Source organism: Bos javanicus, chromosome 29 (genome assembly GCF_032452875.1).
Source record: "Bos javanicus breed banteng chromosome 29, ARS-OSU_banteng_1.0, whole genome shotgun sequence".
NCBI lineage: Eukaryota > Metazoa > Chordata > Mammalia > Artiodactyla > Bovidae > Bos > Bos javanicus.
In genome coordinates, this window is record NC_083896.1 from 32,739,591 (window position 1) to 32,758,274 (window position 18,684).

An 18,684-nucleotide genomic window follows, 5' to 3' on the forward strand; every position below is an offset into this window, starting at 1 on the left:
CTCCTGGGCGCAGAGGGAAGGGAAGGCGTGAACACTCACCTTTCAGAGCCATGGCTTTCATCTCGGAGGGCTCACTCTCATTACGCTGCAACTTCCGTTTAGAAACAGAGGACGATTTCCCCAAGTTGAAAAAGGAACGCCAGCTCCCCACGGGAGATTTTTTCATTTTATTTTGAGGCCTCCTCCTAGGAGACAGAAAATGGTCCGCATTAAGGCATCCAAGAGGCTACCTTTACTCACTGAAGATGAACAAATGACGGAAAGAGGCAAGCAGCCTGCAGAGGCGCGGCGGACACAGGCAACACCCGCCTTCCACAGAGCGCGCACCGCACAGTACGCCGAGCGCCGCTGAAGCAGGAAATGGAGATTAAGTGCACGCGTGTTAACAGTTGTAATTAGTCTCACAAAGATAACTTAACCAGATTTTCATATTGAGAGCTAATCTCACTATCTGTGAAAAAAGTGAGAATAAGACATATTTAGGAAGAGGAAATACTAAATCTCCAAAAATAAAATAGAGTTGAAGAAAATGATTCTAGGTGTGTGTAAAGAGAATTAAGCCCCAAAATAAGCAAAGCACTAAGAAAAGTAACTAATATATACTGAATGCCAGGCACTGTGCTAACTGGTATACACGGTATCTCATTTAAGTTACATAAAACCATTTGAGGTAGGTACTATTATTATCATTTTAAGTACTATTATCATTGTACAGCTGAGGAAGTAAGAAGAAGTTTAATGTTGTAAAACTAGTAAATGATGGAGTCAAGGTTGGAACCCAGGTCCACCCAGCGTCGACACTCTTGATTACTATTCTATAAAGAGGTTTTTGAGGAAATTATAGAGTAAAAAATTCAAGAAGCTGAAGACAAACTCAGAATGACAAAGTAAAAGAGTATTTCAGTTGACGGAAATGAAAATAATTTAGAAAGGTATACTAACATATGGAAATGAACGTCTATTAGTACTACCCAGTCCAGGGAGTTGAAATCCTGACATTCTTATGGAGCAGCCAGAGGAGTCACCTGAGATCAAAATTAACTTATAGACATTAGTCTTCTCACAATCAGTTAGTAAAGAAGTTACGGAAACCATGTTATTATCATGTCTTTAGAGAAAAACAGAATCAGAGCTGGAGAGGACACCGAGAACGTGAACAGCAGTGGTTCTCAGACTTTGTCAGTGTCCTCCCAGCTCTGATTCTCTGTTTCTCCTAAGATATGATGCAATGCTTTTTGATAACCATTTGCTTCAGTTCCCATGAAGTAACATCCACAGTCGAATGAACAGGTTTTTCTGGGACTGACAGAATCAATATAATACTACTAAAATACCAGAGTGAAAGAAAAGAAAATAACAAATAGTCATGAAATGCACATTTTTAAGGAGGACTAAATGAATTTTACCTTTCAAGTGGGAACTCGATTATGGTATGAAATTTCCCCTGGAGTGCAGCAGGTCCTTCTCCTACTTCAATGTATTTATTTTCGGTCACAATTGGAGAAGTGACCTGAGCCTGTGTTCGTGCCTGGGCTTCCTCCAGTGTCAGCAGCTTGGTAGATGGAGATGAGACCAGCAGGGACTTGGGTCTTGATAGAGAAGCTTTGAAAAGAAAAAAAAAAGGCAACGACAAGACTCAAACTTTCTGACTTGGGGGAAAAATATAAATATCCGTGACTGTGTGTGTATAACAATCTGATTACCTGTCTATCTATCTATCTATCATTCTGTGTTGTTTTAAATTTTCTTTATTAAATTTTTTAAATGACAAAAGCAACAGAGTCTTATACTGAGGAATAGAAAATGACATACTAGGTTATTAACAGTAATAGATACAAGTATAAAATTCCTTAAGTATTTAACTAATAATTTAACTATTATTAAATAGTTTAATAATTAATTTAACTAATACTTTAACTAATTTAATTTAACTAATAATTTAACTATTTTCCTTTCTTAAAGGATTGCAGACAAGGCCTAGAATCAGTCAAGCATTTTTAGTTCTGGGAGTTTTTCTTCTGCTGCTCTATATTAACACTTTCACACACATCAGTAATAGGCGACACGATACACTTTTTACTTTCCCTGAACTTAGATCATGGTAGGTCTAATATTTAGTATTCACTAAAAACACATAACAGAACTGTTAAATTGTGAGTTTTGGGAAGCAGATATAAATTAGCTGCTTTCTTTGGAGACAGATTTATTAAACTGAGATAAGAGATGCTGTTCACTGAAGTGGTGGGGGTTTAAAGATACGTTCCCAGTGGGGAAGAGCATCCACGTGGGCCTACCTGCCCCTTCCTGAATGACTGCGTTGATCTTCCCACTGAAGAGCACGTCGACGTGGTTGAGGATGAACTCCACGACCACGGACTGAATCCTCACTTCCATGAAAGCTGCCGTCCCGCTGAAGCAGGCAGATTCTATCTGCTTTGATCTGTGGGGTAAACGGCACTACCATCAGAGGGTCCCCAGAACAGCAGTCTTGAAGAGCATTATCTTTCGGTTTGTGCGTAGATCACAAGTGAACCAGAGGAAGAAAGCATACTTTTGACAGTGCATTGGCTAAACCTCGACCGCCTGTTTTAAGGAAAACGCTAATAAAAACAACAGATCAGCTTTACTTTTAAAAATTATCCTTGGGACTTCCCTGGTGGTCCAGTGGCTGAGACTCTGCGCTTCCAAGGCAGAGGGCCTGGGTTCAGTCCCTGGTCAGGAAACTAGGTCCCACATGCCGCTACTAAGACTCTGCATGCCACAACTAAAGATCCCGCAGGCTGTAGGTAAGACCCAGCACAGTCAAATAAATAAACATTTTTAAAGTAAATAAATAAATTAAAATTCTCCTTAAGAGAACACTGAAGAATTAGACTGTTAGTTGATTGTTTCTACTTTAGGTCATGAGTCAAATGCAACTTACCTTAGCAGGTTTGGAGCCCAAACGATGGCTAGGTTTTTTGCATGCATATTTGTGATGGAGCAATAGTCAGCTAAAAGAGACAAGTGTCTCATTAGGAACTCCAGTGTTCTGGAAAATGAAATGCAACATATTAACACAAAGAAACATCAGGGAGTAGTATAGAGCAGAAAAGCTCCACTAATTAATTTCTAAGTTTTCAATGGAAAAATGGAAAAAGAAACCCTATAGATCCCATCGAGGTTTTCTGTTGCCTATAAGATTTAAATATTATTTCTATAGAACTCTCAGAGTAGTATGGATTTTATATATAGTAATTACATCCATGGAATATTGAGAAAAAATTGTCTAAGGCAGTAAGAAATGAAAGTTTTTGATAGGATTGGCTCAGAAAATGAAACAGCTTAGTTTTAAAGAAATCTTTAGTAACATTTGCCTGTTATACATCTAGTTACAGAGACATCAGTGAAGTAAATCCTCTAAAAGTCAGTTTCCAGACAAACGCTATCATGAAGTCATGGTATTCTATTTGCAGCAGATATGCTAACAAGAGAGAATTTAGATTTTTCTTTTATAAAAGAAAATGACAATATTTCACAAGCCTAAAAAGAGTTAAAAGAAAAATTCCAGCGGGTACCAATGGGCAGACTATTTGAGCAAATAACATGCTCTTGGAACAGAAAGCTTACTCTAAATCCTAATTCCTGGTTTATCTTATATATTCTCAAGTATGATTCATGTAAACAATTTTTTATATATAGATTTAACAATAGGGCAGAGTATCTTGGAAAATAAAGAATGATGAGCTTAAATGTAAGTTAAGTTAGATAAACACAAGATACTACCTATACATCTCTCAAAGTGTCCTTACCTTATAGGGATTAAAACTATTAAAGACAATAAATGGAAGATAGAAGTTTAAGAGTATTATTTGAACAGCAATGAAAGTTAAATTGTGGTCAACGTACGAGTCTTCGGGATTCAGGTGAGCCTGACAGAGACTCGAGAAGAAAAGGAAGATAAGCCGCCACATTAGGAAGAAACAAATACCGTGGTAAGGAGAGAACAATTTAAAACAAACCCAAATCTATGATTACTGGTAATATTTTCACAGAGAGAAGAGATTATACACATGAAACAAAAATAGAAAAGCATGCTATAAAGTAGAAACATTCAGAGAAATGAGAAAGAGAGGGAGGAAAAGGCAGTTAGTTCTTAGAATTAAGTGTTCTTAATCATGAGATGGTTTGGAGAAAATCCATATGTGGAAACTGACAAAGAAAAGGTAAGAAACTCAAAAGAGTTTAGTTCAGTAGATAAAAACAATTCTAGAAAGAGAATAAAGAAAAGGGATGAGGTGTAAGCTGCTCTGAGAACCATCAAGGAAATAACACAAGAAAATTTCTCAGACGTTTCCAGAGGGAGAAAGCCCAATGAGTGCCCAGAGCAAAGAATGAAAAAGAGCCTGCTCCAAGATGAGTCACCATGGAGACGAACCACTAGGCAGGTTCTAAATTTAAAAGCATCCAAAAGGATTTAAACAACACAAAATAGGTCATACTAAAAAAGTGGCACTCTAACTGGTATCAGACTTTGCGGCAGCATTTTTGCTTAGATGCCAGTGGTGTAATACCATCAGAATAATGGGAAAATACTATTTACAGATTAAAATTCTATAGCCAACTGTCAGTCAAAAGTATGAGGAGAATAAGAGCATTTTCATATCAAAGTCTCCAAACATTCACCTCCCACACAACTTTTCTCAGGAAGTTACCAAAGACGGACACTAGGAAACCAGGGAGTGGACACAGGGAAGGTGACAGGCAGAGGTCCAGAGGAGAAGGGGTCTAAGTCAGGAAAAAAGTGATGAAGGGAGGCTCCAGGAGGGTAAGAGCTGGTGATGATGGAGGAGAGCTGGATGGACAGAGCGATTTTAGGCACCACAAAGGGTGTTTTCATGGGGAAATGTTTCTTTTAAACGGTACCTTGATATGTTTAAACACAACTGAGATCTTCACGACCAAGATAATCAGGATGGTGTGATCACTGACCTAGAGCCAGACATCCTGGAATGTGAAGTCAAGTCGGCCTTGGAAAGCATCACTATGAACAAAGCTGGTGGAGGCGATGTAATTCCAGTTGAGCTATTTCAAATCCTGAAAGATGATGCTGTGAAAGTGCTGCACTCAATATGCCAGCAAATTTGGAAAACTCAGCAGTGGCCAGAGGACTGGAAAAGGTCAGTTTTCATTCCAATCCCAAAGAAAGGCAATGCCAAAGAATGCTCAAACTACTGCACCATTGCACTCATCTCACAGGCTAGAAAAGCACTGCTCAAAATTCTTCAAGCCAGGCTTCAGCAGTATGTGAACTGAGAACTTGCAGATGTTCAAGCTGGATTTAGAAATGGCAGAGGAACCAGAGATCAAATTGCCAACTTCCGCTGGATCATGGAAAAAAGCAAGAGAGTTCCAGAAAAACATCTGTTTCTGCTTTATTGACTATGCCAAAGCCTTTGACTGTGTGGATCACAATAAACTGTGGGAAATTCTGAAAGAGATGGGAATACCACCTGATCTGCCTCTTGAGAAACCTGTATGCAGGTCAGGAAGCAACAGTTAGAACTGGACACGGAACAACAGACTGGTTACAAACAGGAAACGGAGTATGTCAAGGCTGTATATTGTCACCCTGCTTATTTAACTTATATGCACAGTACATCATGAGACACGCTGGGCTGGAGGAAGCACAAGCTGGAATCAAGATTGCCAGGAGAAATATGAATCACCTCAGATATGCAGATGACACCACCCTTATGGCAGAAAGCGAAGAAGAACTAAAGAACCTCTTGATGAAAGTGAAAGTGGAGAGTAAAAAAGCTGGCTTAAAGTTCAACATTCAGAAAACTAAGATCATGGCATCTGGTCCCATCACTTCATGGCAAATAGACAGGGAAACAGTGGAAACAGTGGCTGACTTTATTTTTCTGGGCTCCAAAATCACTGCAGATGGTGATTGCAGCCATGAAATTAAAAGACGCTTCCTCCTTGGAAGGAAAGTTATGACTAACCTAGATAGCATATTCAAAAGCAGAGACATTATTTTGCCAACAAAGGTCCGTCTAGTCAAGGCTATGGTTTTTTCAGTGGTCATGTATGGATGTGAGAGTTGGACTATAAAGAAAGCTGAGTGCCAAAGAACTGATGCTTTTGAACTGTGGTGCTGGAGAAGACTCTTGCGGAAGGAGATCCAACCAGTCCATCCTAAAAGAGATCAGTCCTGGGAGTTTATTGGAAGCACTGATGTTGAAGCTGAAACTCCAATACTTTGGCCACCTGATGCGAAGAGCTGACTCACTTGAAAAGACCCTGATGCTGGGAAAGATTGAGGGCAGGAGGAGAAGGGGACCACAGAGGATGAGATGGATGGATGGCATCACCGACTTGATGGACATTGGTTTGGGTGGACTCTGGGAGTTGGTAATGGACAGGGAGGCCTGGCGTGAGAGTCAGACACAACTGAGCGACTGACCTGAACTGAGAGAATACCCATCATTCTGTGACAGAGTCAGGAGACAAGCTAGCGATAAAAAGAAACTCAGCAAACCCCAAACAGGCCATCACTCCATGAAACAAACACGGTTACCCCAGAAAGGGGGAAAAAAATTCTGGTATACTATTAGATTGGGCTTCCCTGGTGGCGCAGCAGTAAAGAATATGCATGCCAATGCAGGAGACATGGGTTCAATCCCTTGGTCGGGAAGATCCTCTGGAGGAGGAAATGACAACCCACTCCAGTATTCTTGCCTGGGAAACCCCAAGCACAGAGGAGGATAAAGGAGCCTGGCAGGCTACAGCCCCTGGGGTCACAAAAGAGTTGGACATGATTGAGCATGCACGCACACATGCATACTATTAGATGTAGTTTGTAAATAACAGTTACATAGATACAGCAATGTAGAAAATCAACACCGAGCACTCATACAACCACTCTAGGAAGATGAGAGAAGGGGCTGTGTGTGGTTGTGTGCTAGTGGGGGAGAGGAAAGTTACAACTAAATCCTCCAAACTACTTCCAAGAGTCCAAGCTAACATACAAATTAATCTAGGCTGTAAAAGTAAGCAACAGAAGAGAGGGCTCCAGGGTGCCTGCTGGATGCCAAGCACTGTGCCCAGACCCTGGGAATACAAAGACAAATGTAAATACAAATGTATGGAAAAACAGAAATTTAAACAGTCAGAACTCCAAGGAAATTTAAACAGTTAGAAACCCCAGGAGCCCATGTTCACACAATTGACTTCTGGCATTTTTGGCTGGCATTTTACGGAGCGTGGTTTACCTGTAGTGTGGAGGAGGGAGTTGCTGGATGACATCATGAATTTTTATCAGCCTTTCTTCATCTGTTGCTGCTGAAACAGCATCCTGGAACAACCATAATGCAAAATAAACTAGTAAGCTTTGTTGGTAAAAATGAAAGTTCTTCACTTACAATTCAGTTTCACTTTGAGATTCATTGACCTTACTCTTCGGTGCTGAACGATGAGGGAAAACCATGTAGTACCAAGGAAGCAAACTTTGTTCACATACTATGTGGATGCCGAAATCTAATACAAGATAGTATTTTTAAAACTTTACAATAACCAACATATAACCAAGGGTTATAGTAAGATTAGTGGCTCAAAGTGAGAGACCCTGAAAAGGGGCAAACAGTGAAGACGGTGGACCAACTAGCAGTAAGTGTTCTTTATTAATATTTTCTCTTTAAAGGAGCTCTTTTACTCATATAACTCACATGGAGAAATCAACTTTTTCAGGTTTTGAACAAAACCACAGCAAAATTGCAAACAGAACTTGATTTAAATGTGACTGGTACTCACAGAAAATTTCTCATACAGCTGGTACGTGAGCAGAGGGTTTGGGAGCTCTCGGAAGTACAGCTTACACAGGGAGCCCACGGAATGGATGTCTTGGACATAGGGTTCTTTTGTCAGGTCGGGAACATGTTCAGAGTCAAATTCATGGCTAAAAAGATAGAAGAGAGACCACAAAACTAATTTTTTTCAAAGAAAAGCAAATATGACTTTAAAACAGAAAGAAAAGGTCCAAAGTATTAACCTCCAGCTCAGTGAGCAAATATGTACTTCAAATTACTGTATTTCACAGAAGTTATTCAGCAGTAACTGAATGTCTGACTATGAGACAAGTGTTTTTCTAAATAGAAATTCAGGGGATAGCTTTAATATTAAAATGGACAGAAATCTCTGAAACCTGTGTGAAAGAGCAGCTCTTACCACACAGATTGAAACAAAGGACTTCTACTTCCTAACTGTTTAAATGCCCAATATTTTGGCAGTTCTGAAAACTAGAGTTGAATGGCAGCTGGTCCATGAAAAACTATGTGCAGAAATTCCTCAGATGCAAGAAGTACAGTTCAAGAATATGTTATGATAGAGGGATAAGGAAGCCAGAAACAATTATAAACCAATTCTCCACCAACACAGAAAGTAAATCTGCAGCATTTAGTGAGTGAAATAAAAACTGTGCTCAGAACACAAAGGCAGATTAAGCTTATTCTCCAGGAGGTTGACTAATATTAATCTACAGACCAGAGGCCACTAGTCAACCTAGACGATTAATCTGAATACGAGATCTGCTGCATCTGAAGTCAAAGACTGTACTGTTTTCAGTACCAGAATCAATTTAAGTATTACAAACATGTATTCTGAAAATAGAAATCAACTCTGTGGTCAATTTAGAATATTAAAATCCTTATAGAATAATGGCAATTACCATGTACCACAGTGAAAAATAAAAGATAATAACATGTTAAGAATAGACAGGAATCTAAGAGATTAAGAAAAAGTTAACATTTCTGTTGGTGGTATAAAGGATACCACTATTTTTGTCTCTGGGGGTCTAATGGGAAAGGATGGGGAATATGTGACACATACCCACTTGAGCACATGCTACAGAACTTGGGTGAAAGAAGATTAGAAAAAGCTTCACTCTAATTAAAAAGAATAATAAACAGGTCCACTCTTGTCCATTTTAGTTAAAGAATAATTCTATTATAATGTAAATTTTCATCTCTCATAGTTGTCATCGGTTCAAATTCAATTTTTAAAAATCTTCAAATATTGCAGAGAAAATAAAAGTATTGAGATTAGAGGCCGAGGTTTTCTGACACTACAAATGAAGAAATGTCGAAAACATACACACAGAACAATATAGCTAGTTTTCTACTTTATCTAAACTATCTTACGGAAAATAAAGATTATCAATACAAGTGACTTAATTCTGAAAGAGTTTCATTTTAATGAATTACAGTAGGAACAAAAAAGAAAAAGCCGTGTTGGGTTTTACCGTAGTCTCTGGATATTGGAGGCGACACCAGAGAGACGATATATCCCGTCCACGATGCCATATCTCTCGATGAACGCTGTGCAGCTTTGAAGAACCTGGGGCACTAGAGAGCATTTTTGAAGACATGGATTAAATTGAGAGTATTCAATGGAAACAAAGTCACAAAAAATAAGACTGTTTTAGCAAAATGAAAGTTGCAAATTAAAGCTGTAAGGGGTGGAGATTAATCTGCCACAGAAAATGATAACAGCATATTTACCTAATTTCACATCTAAACTAGATAACTGGTTCCTGAATAATCAAGACTGCCTCTATGTTGTTACACTGAGGTAAGTGGAAGAGTTCATTAATTATTGGGATACTTTCCCTAAGATCTTCTGCAACAGACTTGTTTAGATGGTTACAACAGCAAGGTGAACTGTTTAGTTCTAACATCATTCTAGATTAAAAAAAAAAAAACACAGTTACTCATCTGAATTTCATACTCAGCAAATGGATGTGCAAACTTCAATGTTTATTCCAACACGATAATTACCTACTCTAAGTGCTTCAATTTTTTACTTTTAAAAGTTTCTTTTATTCTTTTCATAGTTATGCTAATTCTAATTATATTCAGTAAACATCAACATAATGCAAAGGTCAAAGTAATTTCAAGTAAGTGAAATCTTTTAATTTCCTGCCTATCTTTATATTAAAATTACTGACTTTTGACTCGATATTATCAGCCGGTCATGAAACGCACTTCAACAAAAAGCAGGAAGAAAAGAAAAAGAAAGGCTCTCTGGTTACGTCTCTGAACAACTAACACAACCAAGCAGCCACTCTGGGCCCACGGTCTAGAACAGAACATTTGAAGTTTATGAGAAAACGGTCTTCTAACCAAAAATCTACAGTAACTGAAATTTGAACTTCATTTATATTGCATTGCAGACTGATGAATTCACAGGCTTCAGTAACTACGTTCGTTTCATCATTTTCGGTTACAATCCATGAGAAGAATAGCTTGAAAGAACATTATTTGGTCTGCAAAAGACTACTCTATTAGGGATGAAAGAGTGGTGAATGAAACAACTAAGATACTTTAATAAGATAATTTTATCTACTGCATTTCACTTAAATGTATATACCATTCCTTTATTATTACAAAAGGTTTTTCCTTGGTTTTTCTGCATTGTGTTGTACTTCCTTCATCCTGTCTTTTAAATTCTGTCAGATCCTGTAACTTATATTTAAAACATAAACTCCTTAGCTTTGAATAATTTTATTAGAAAGCAGGTATATTACTGAGCAAGCAAAAGATGCCAGACTAAGTGCTTTACAACAGATACTCTTATTTACTTTTCAGAGAAATTCTATCATTATCTCCCTTTTCAGAGAGGAAACTGAATCTTAAGAGTGATGAAATTTTACACATAAGGACAAGCAGCAAACAAATGGCACAAATGAGGATCAAACTCAAGCTGTCCAAGCACAGAGTCACACTTTAACTGCCCGGATTTTAAGGTCCTTCCCCATTTGCACTTATTTTAGTATTACCATATTTCTGTATTGCACAACTCTAGGCCAAGTTAAATCTCATCTTTTACCAAACAAACCAGCCATGCTCTAAGTCCATCAATTTCCAGGTAAAGGAAGCCTGTTTCCTCTGCCTGGATTCTCCTTCTGCTACCATCTTCTTATAGAAAACTCTTGGTTGTTGTTCAAAACCCAACTGAACTCTTACTCTAAGGCAAGCTTTCTTTGAATATACCCCTAAGCAGAGGTAGCTATACTAGGTTCTAGATGCCAACAGAACTACGTCATTTTGAATTAATATTTATTTGTTTATACCATGATTACTCCTTCTTGAGTGCATGCCTGCTCAGTCACCTCCTTCTTTGTGACCCCATGGACTGTAGCCCACCAGGCTCCTCTCCCGTAGGATTTCCCAGGCAAGAATACTGGAGTGGGCTGCCATTTCCCTCTCTAGGGGATCTTCATGACCCAAGGAGACATGGGTTCAATGCCTGGGAAATCCCACGGACAGAGGAGCCTGGCAGGCTACCGTCCAAGGGGTTGCCAAGCGTCAGCCGTGACTTAGTGACTAAATAGCAACAGCAACCCACAAGAAAGCATACCTACTCTTTATATACAGGCAGACCTCAGAAATACTGCAGTTTCCGTTTCAGACCGCCAGAATAAAGCAAGCATCACAATAAAGGAAGTCACACAAATTTTTGGTTTCCCAGTGCATATCAATTATGTTCATACTATAGTATAGTCTAATAAGTGTGCCATAGCATCGTGTCTGAAAAACAATGTACATACATTTAATTAGAAAACTACTTTATTGCTAAAAAAATGCTAACTATGATCTGAGCCTGCAATGAGTTGTAATCTTTTTGCTGGTGGAGGGTTTAACTACCGTGTGTCACAGAGACACGACTGAGCAAACACTTGGAAAAATGGTACCAACAGACTTGCTCAATACAGGGTGGCCACATACCTTCAGTTCATTAGAAAAGCACAGTGTCTGCAAAAAGCAATAAAGCAAGAAAAACATAACACCTTTGAAATTCTATACTGTATTCAAATTTACAGTTTGAATAGCTTCTTAATTTATGCAGCAATTTCCCTAAAAGTTGAGTATTCAATTTTTTGGCTTTCATACATAATACTATAATGAACATTTTTATTTTTGTTGGATTATAGCCTTAGGATAACCCTGAGAGAGAACTGCTACAAGAAAGGAATACTGTAAGGTCTCTTGCTCTGGAGTGCCAAAATGTTTTTCAAAAAGGCAGTAATTCCCAGAGCTACCCGTAACCAACATTCTTCACCTGCTGGTAAAAATCTCTGCTGTTTTTAATGGCACTGGATATCATAATTTAGAAAAGCAGCTTTGTTATATCAGTAGTGTTTACTTATATAAAATGGTGTCTCAAAATTGCTTTGATACATTTTCCATGATTGCAAATAAGCATAGAGACTTTTTTTCTTTTTGCATTTTTTGTTTACTATTTAGTTCCTTGTCAAAATTGTATGTTTATAGCTTTTTTCTATTCTTCTACTCAGGGGCTTAATTTTCTCACAAACCTGAATGACATTTTCATTTACTATATTAGGAGCACAATTTCATCATACCCAAGAAAAAAGGACTTTCCCAGTCTATGGCACCTTCCCTTTACATTTGTAGTAAGTTCCCTACATTTGAACCTTCAAGTTGTGAACTTTCAAAGATGTGAACATGCATTCACACGTCCAAACACACGTTAGTTCACGTGTCTGGCATACCGTCAGGTGCCTGCATCCTCTGCAAGCGGCTGTGCTTTCCCGTGCTTCACTGCACAGCACTAAACAGAGTGCAGGAGAATAGCAGCATCTTTCTCTCAAGCCCAGGCTGTCTGGAAGCAAACGCCAAAGCGGCGGTGATGTAGCTGGTACCGCTAGGGAGCTCCAGCTGTTGTACCGCAGTATTGTACTGTTCCAGGTACTGTACTGTAAGATTAAAAATGTTCTCTTTTTTGTTTTTTAAATGCATTACTTGTGTGAAAAGTACTATACACCTACTACAGTACAGTACTACATAGCCGACTGTGTTAGTCGGATACCTACGTAACTTTGTTGGATTAACAGACAAACTCAACTTAGGAAATGTGCTCTCAGAATAGAACTTCTTCGTATGTAGGGGACTTACTCTATATGGAAGCTACTTGTTTGGAATCACCTCTTCATTCATGGTTTTTTCCCTCATTGATCTCAAAACAAAATCATTTTGTATTAACACTTTTATGAGTTAAAAATAGTTAACCCTTTCATATATTTGAAACTTTTAGGGTCATAAAGCAAGAATTAAGCTTTTCAAAATTGCTATTTCATGTTTCTGTATGTATTTATAATGAACTCTTCCCCATGAGCTGGTTTTTTAAAAACACTTTATCAGCATGGATTCGTATCTAGAACAACTACTTCTAAACATTCCGGGCTATTTCATTCATCAGTTGTATCTCATCCTCTACACCAGTAACATTCTAGTTTTGAATACTGTTTTAATATTGGTAAAGTTAGATGTCTCCTATCCCTGATTTCCCTCCCCATAATGTTCTGTGATCTTCTCATTGGCTTATTATTCCATGTGCATTTTGACTAGTTGCAAAAATAATCCTCAGGGTTTTGGTTTGTCTGTTTGTTTTTTCTTTAATTTTCAATAACTGCCATAAGTTGATATTAGTTTGGGACTAACACCTATTTAAAGTAATACTGTGTCTTCTCCCACAAGAAACAGGGTATAGTTTGTATTAAATCCATATTATAAGTATATTGGTATTCTTTAGGCAATGAGTAAGGCCTTAATTTGAACTTGATATTCATTGATATTTACACTAACTTTCACTAGTGGTCTTCTTAAAAAGCATATAATGGGTGTTTCCCATCAAGATTCAGAATTTCACAAATCACCTATTTCTGTTATCAAAATTATAGTTAAGGACTTCCTTAATATTCTAGCATCTAAAAGAGATGGTAGAGAAAAGTGCTATTTTTTAAAAAAATCAAAGAAAAACTCCATTTTTCCTTTCTGTCTATCCATTCAGCCCCTCCATCCATTCTTCAAAGCACGGAATTCTTGAATAAGAATTTAATTTATAGAGAAAGGAATTTAGATTTTTAGCTATAAAAGTTGGGAGGCTGGTCTTGGTAATACACGATCTCAAAAGTATGACTTTTTTCCAAAAAAGAAATTAACACTTCAGAATAAACTGCGAGAAGGAAAAGTGAGGAAGTTATCTGGAGAGACATGAAAATAATGCAAACCAGCAGAGCTATTGTACCCTTGGTGAGAATGTCTTCATCTTTCTGAACAGATCACAAGCATCTCTAATGCCAAAGTGCATGCCGAGACCCCTCATGATTCTCAGTTACCCCGAAGTCAGGCGAGTACCTGAGAGCATTCAGTATGTGCTGCTGAACTCAAACGGAACAGGTGCTGCTTGCCGTATCTAACTGATTACAGGAGATCAACAGGGAGAGGTTAGAAACTGAAATTATGAGATTATAAATTTCATGTTTACCTTCAAAACCAGAATTCAGGAGGTGCTCCCCCAGGTCACAGCCAAACACTCTTTCTTTCAAGATTCCACGCTGCTTCAATTTCTGTTTTGTTGGACGAGACTTCATGAATGTGCGTAAAAAAGTAATGAGCTTGCCGTGCTTTTTAGATACTAAAAAACAATAATAAAGAGAAAATACCTTAGTTGTAGCAAGAGGAAATGAAGTGCAGATCTCAGCAGAATAACTACAAAATAATCTAAGTATACCATATATTCTGTAGGAAATTTTTAGCAGAAGTTGAAGAAAGAGTTGGTTTATAAATAAAAGCATGGTTTTGCATGTTCTTCTCAGCAGCCTGTGGTCTTATTTGATGAAACTGTGTGCAAACTGAAGTATTATAATTCATGACTTTTAAGTTAAGCATGGTAAACCAGCCAAGTTCCCAATGCTACCTAAGCATGCTACAGGATTATAACTCGGACTTGAGTTTTACTCTAATATATTGCTTTTAGAGATCTTCATGATAAGTAAGACTTAACATGGTAGAAATTTAAGAAACTGCATTTCTAGTTAATTTCTAAAGTATTTTATTGTTAGAAATTTTCATGGCATTTATAATCTGGAAAATAAAACTTGAAACAACTCTCTCTTTCTCATTTTATAAAGAGGACAATCCCATTATGAAATAGCACACAATTATCAAACTACAGGCTATATTAAGTACGACACACACACCCATAAAAAAGCATTAGATCTTTATTAACATTGATCTATCACACACTACATCACCTTAACGGCCTTTGTAGATCAAAGAGATAAGCAAATTGTATACAGTAAGATATTTCCACTGACTTATATATGTTAGAAAGACAACAGGGAAAGATCTGAAAACAAACAAATCCTTAGAAAAATGATTTTTGCTGAGAAGTGCATCCTGCAGGGGAAATTATTCTGGAAGTCAACATACAACAAATTACTGTAAGCTCAGAGATTAGCTGCAGGATAGAAGACTAAGCCACATGGCCCCAATCCTCCTGCTTGGTCCGCAGATGATTACAGGTCTTACTGAACCCCACTAGTTTCTTGAGCGAACCCAAATCCTAAAGCCCATGAACTGATGAATCCTCCTGTGGGAATTCTGTGCACTGAGATTAACTTGTGGCCCAAATGGACCACTAGATGGGTTACTCAGACCAAATTAAACATTTTCTTTACATTTTATGGGAAACACTACTTCCAGACTTAAGCATCTTTTCTATGAACTGTACAAAGGTGATCAACTGTAACTGGCTTGCCCATAACTGAGAGGGTTCCCTGGGACACGAAATCTTCAGTGCTAAAATCAGGAAAGTCCTGAGCGAACTGGGATGAGGTTGTCACCCTTGTACATAGATTAAAGAGGAAATTTATTTTTTCTATACCAACCCCTTAAAGTTTACCCAGAATCATCAGTATAATTTTGATGCCATCATTAACATGCTGTGTGACACTCTGGGGAAATTACAGCCTCATTTGTATCTGAGATTCTTGCTATAAAATTAAATGATATGCTCTCTTATCTGCTAATGAGACATTTGTAGCACACTGGGGTAACTTAGAAGATGTTACATGTATCATATTAGTATATTAAAAATTACTGAACTTGTATGTGTTTTATTCTCCCCAGTTTCTAGTAGACTGTTATGAATCTTTGTTCTTAAAGTGTGGCCATCAAACCATTTCTGTATAAGATTAACACATAAAAACAAGCAAATTTGCATTACAGTACCATAACATTATATATTTGGAAGAATTTTAATTTCTGTTATATTCAGTATTTCTACCTGGAAATAGGGCCTGTCATAATGTTTCTAAAGTTTTAAATCTTGCAGCAAAGTTTTCTAATTCTCTTTATGAAAAGACACATTCCACATACTTCTTGTTAGGGATATTGTTCGCTGCTTCTGGAGAATAACAGTTTTCTTCATTTATCGTAGTTGCTTAAATAGTAGGTATATTAGAAAATGATTTCTTTATGTATGGCTCAAATCTGATCATTTTCTAAAATCTCTACAATTTAAGACGGATTTTAGTTGATCCTTTCGGATTTCATGGATATGTAATTGTGTCAGAGCAAATACAGTAATTCCATTCTGTTTCTGAAAGGAATAATTTCTGATTTCTTTTCCAGATTTTAATAATTGGCCAGAATATCCAAGATACATGTTAAAAAGTAGGCGTTTGTATTTTGATGGTGAATTTGGTGAAAATATCTGTTGACTCTGACAACTGCATACGATGTATATGAGAAAGAATTCTTTTAGTCTCAGACTTCCAGGAATGTTTCAAAGGGATGGGAACTGAATTTTAACTTGTATTCATTTAGCAACAAGCACGTGAATGCCTACCACATCTCAGGAACTGTTCTCAGCCCTGAGAGTACGGCGGGGAACAGGTGAGGCCAGCTCCTTGCTGTTGGAGCTCACTGAGGAGAGGAGTACAAATAAATAATAATACCGATATTATTATTTGGTTATATTATTATTAATATACTGAACAAATAATAATACAGATACAGCCGGCATTTATTTTATGATTAGTTACATGCCAGCAACTGTGTAAGAATTTATATTTATTAACCATTCGTTTCTCACGAGACCTTATAAGGAAAACACTATTACCCCCTTTTAGAGGAAGAAACTCAGGCACAGAGTGTTTAGTAACATGTCTAAGGTCATGGAATCAGGATTAAAAATCAGGTGGTCTGTGTAAGATCTAATAAATACTTGCAAATATAAATGTCTCTTCACATTAATTTTTTCTTCACTTTATATTTCCTTCCCATTTCTTAGATAATAAAATGGCTAAAAGAAGTTTCTTTTGAATACTGCACTGCCCCCACCCATTTTCTTATAACAAACTAGTAAGTGAAAGTGAAAGTGTTAGCTGCTCAGTTGGGTCTGATTTTTGCAACCCCATGGACTGCAGCCCACCAGGCTCCTCTGTCCATGGGATTCTCCAGGCAAGAATACTGCAGTGGGTAGCTGCTCCTTTCTCCAGGGCATCTTCCTGACCCAGGGATCGAACCCAGGTCTCCCACATTGCATAAACAATGACATTTCCACAGAAAAAATGCATAAAAAATAAAAAACAAAAGCAAATCATACCACCATCTGTTCAAATTCCCTGTAAATGTCAAAGTGTGAGTTGCTTAGTCATGTCTGATTCTTTGTGATCCCACAGACTGTAGCCTGCCAGGCTCCTGTCCACGGTATTCTCCAGGCAAGAATACTGGAGTGAGTTGCCATTCCCTTCCCCAGGGATAGAACCTGGCTCTCCTGCACTGTAGGCAGATTCTTTACCATCTGAGCCACCATTCCCTAGTTAAGAGTTCAAATGCAGCATGTGCCACAGGCTATCTTCTTCCATATCATTTAGACATGATTTCACACTGCATTCTTCTTTCAAGACTTGACACAAACCCAACCCAACCAGTCCTTCCAGTAGTTAAAAGTTTTGCAGTATTTATTTTAGTATCTCCAAGGTAAAGTTTATGATACCGACAATCAGCTCATAGGGGCTCAGGAAACCTTGACACAGAGAGGCGGGGCACCAGATGTTTTTAACTACACAAGTTAAAATTTTCTCCAGCAAATCCTAAAAAATCTTCTTTTCTCATAATATTTCACTTAAATCAGAGTTCTCTGAATTGGGTCTCAGGAATCTTCTAGACCGATGGGAGAGAAGTCTGAGCTTGAAGGAATTTCTCAGGAAATTAAAGGAAGACGATTTGTGCCAGATAAGGGGCTCTGCATTAGGTTTATTTGCTTATATGCCCCAAGTTCTAAGATTTGTAATGAGTTCAGCTGGCCAAGCAGACAAAGTTAGAGGTGGGATGCATAATTCTGAGAGAATGTCTCTGGCACTCATGCTGAGGAGGATGACTGGACTGTACAGCATGTTACTTTTCAACCATGTTTCAGCTTTGCTAAAATATTCTCTAGAACAATTTACCAACATAATATTCCCATAGGACATACTTACATTTTTCACTCTTCATTTCTTTGTTCTATTCAGTTCTAGCAGGCATTTTCATTTTTGTTAATCTCATCAGTATGACATGTTATATTCCACTTGAAAGTGCATTTCTGTGCTTACTAATAAGGTTAGGCACTGTTCCATGTCCACTGGTCATTCAGTCTTCCTAATCAGTGAAATAACTGTTTACATTCTTGGCCATTTTACTATCTGGCTGTCTTTCTCTTACTGATGGGCAAGAGATCTTTATACAATCTGTAAATGAATCCCCTGTCGGTTACTTTTTGTCAAGAACATGTTTCCCAGTCTTTGGCTTGTACTGTATAAATTTCTAATCACGTCTTTGTGTATGGTTT

The 18,684-nt window shown here is 37.8% G+C and overlaps 1 protein-coding gene across 6 annotated transcripts in view; it reads right to left on the reverse strand.

Moving 5' to 3' along the window:
• Nucleotides 1-18,684, reverse strand: part of ARHGAP32 (Rho GTPase activating protein 32) — a 203,479-nt gene that overhangs the window by 14,508 nt on the left and 170,287 nt on the right. For all 6 annotated transcript variants that reach the window (XM_061406428.1, XM_061406426.1, XM_061406432.1 and 3 more), the window contains 8 exons: nucleotides 14,332-14,481; nucleotides 9,284-9,386; nucleotides 7,798-7,942; nucleotides 7,260-7,342; nucleotides 2,924-3,031; nucleotides 2,295-2,440; nucleotides 1,407-1,602; nucleotides 40-185 (listed from right to left, as the gene is read on the reverse strand). In XM_061406428.1, coding sequence (XP_061262412.1) covers nucleotides 40-185; nucleotides 1,407-1,602; nucleotides 2,295-2,440; nucleotides 2,924-3,031; nucleotides 7,260-7,342; nucleotides 7,798-7,942; nucleotides 9,284-9,386; nucleotides 14,332-14,481 — 1,077 coding nt within the window. The remainder of the gene's footprint in view (nucleotides 1-39; nucleotides 186-1,406; nucleotides 1,603-2,294; nucleotides 2,441-2,923; nucleotides 3,032-7,259; nucleotides 7,343-7,797; nucleotides 7,943-9,283; nucleotides 9,387-14,331; nucleotides 14,482-18,684) is intronic.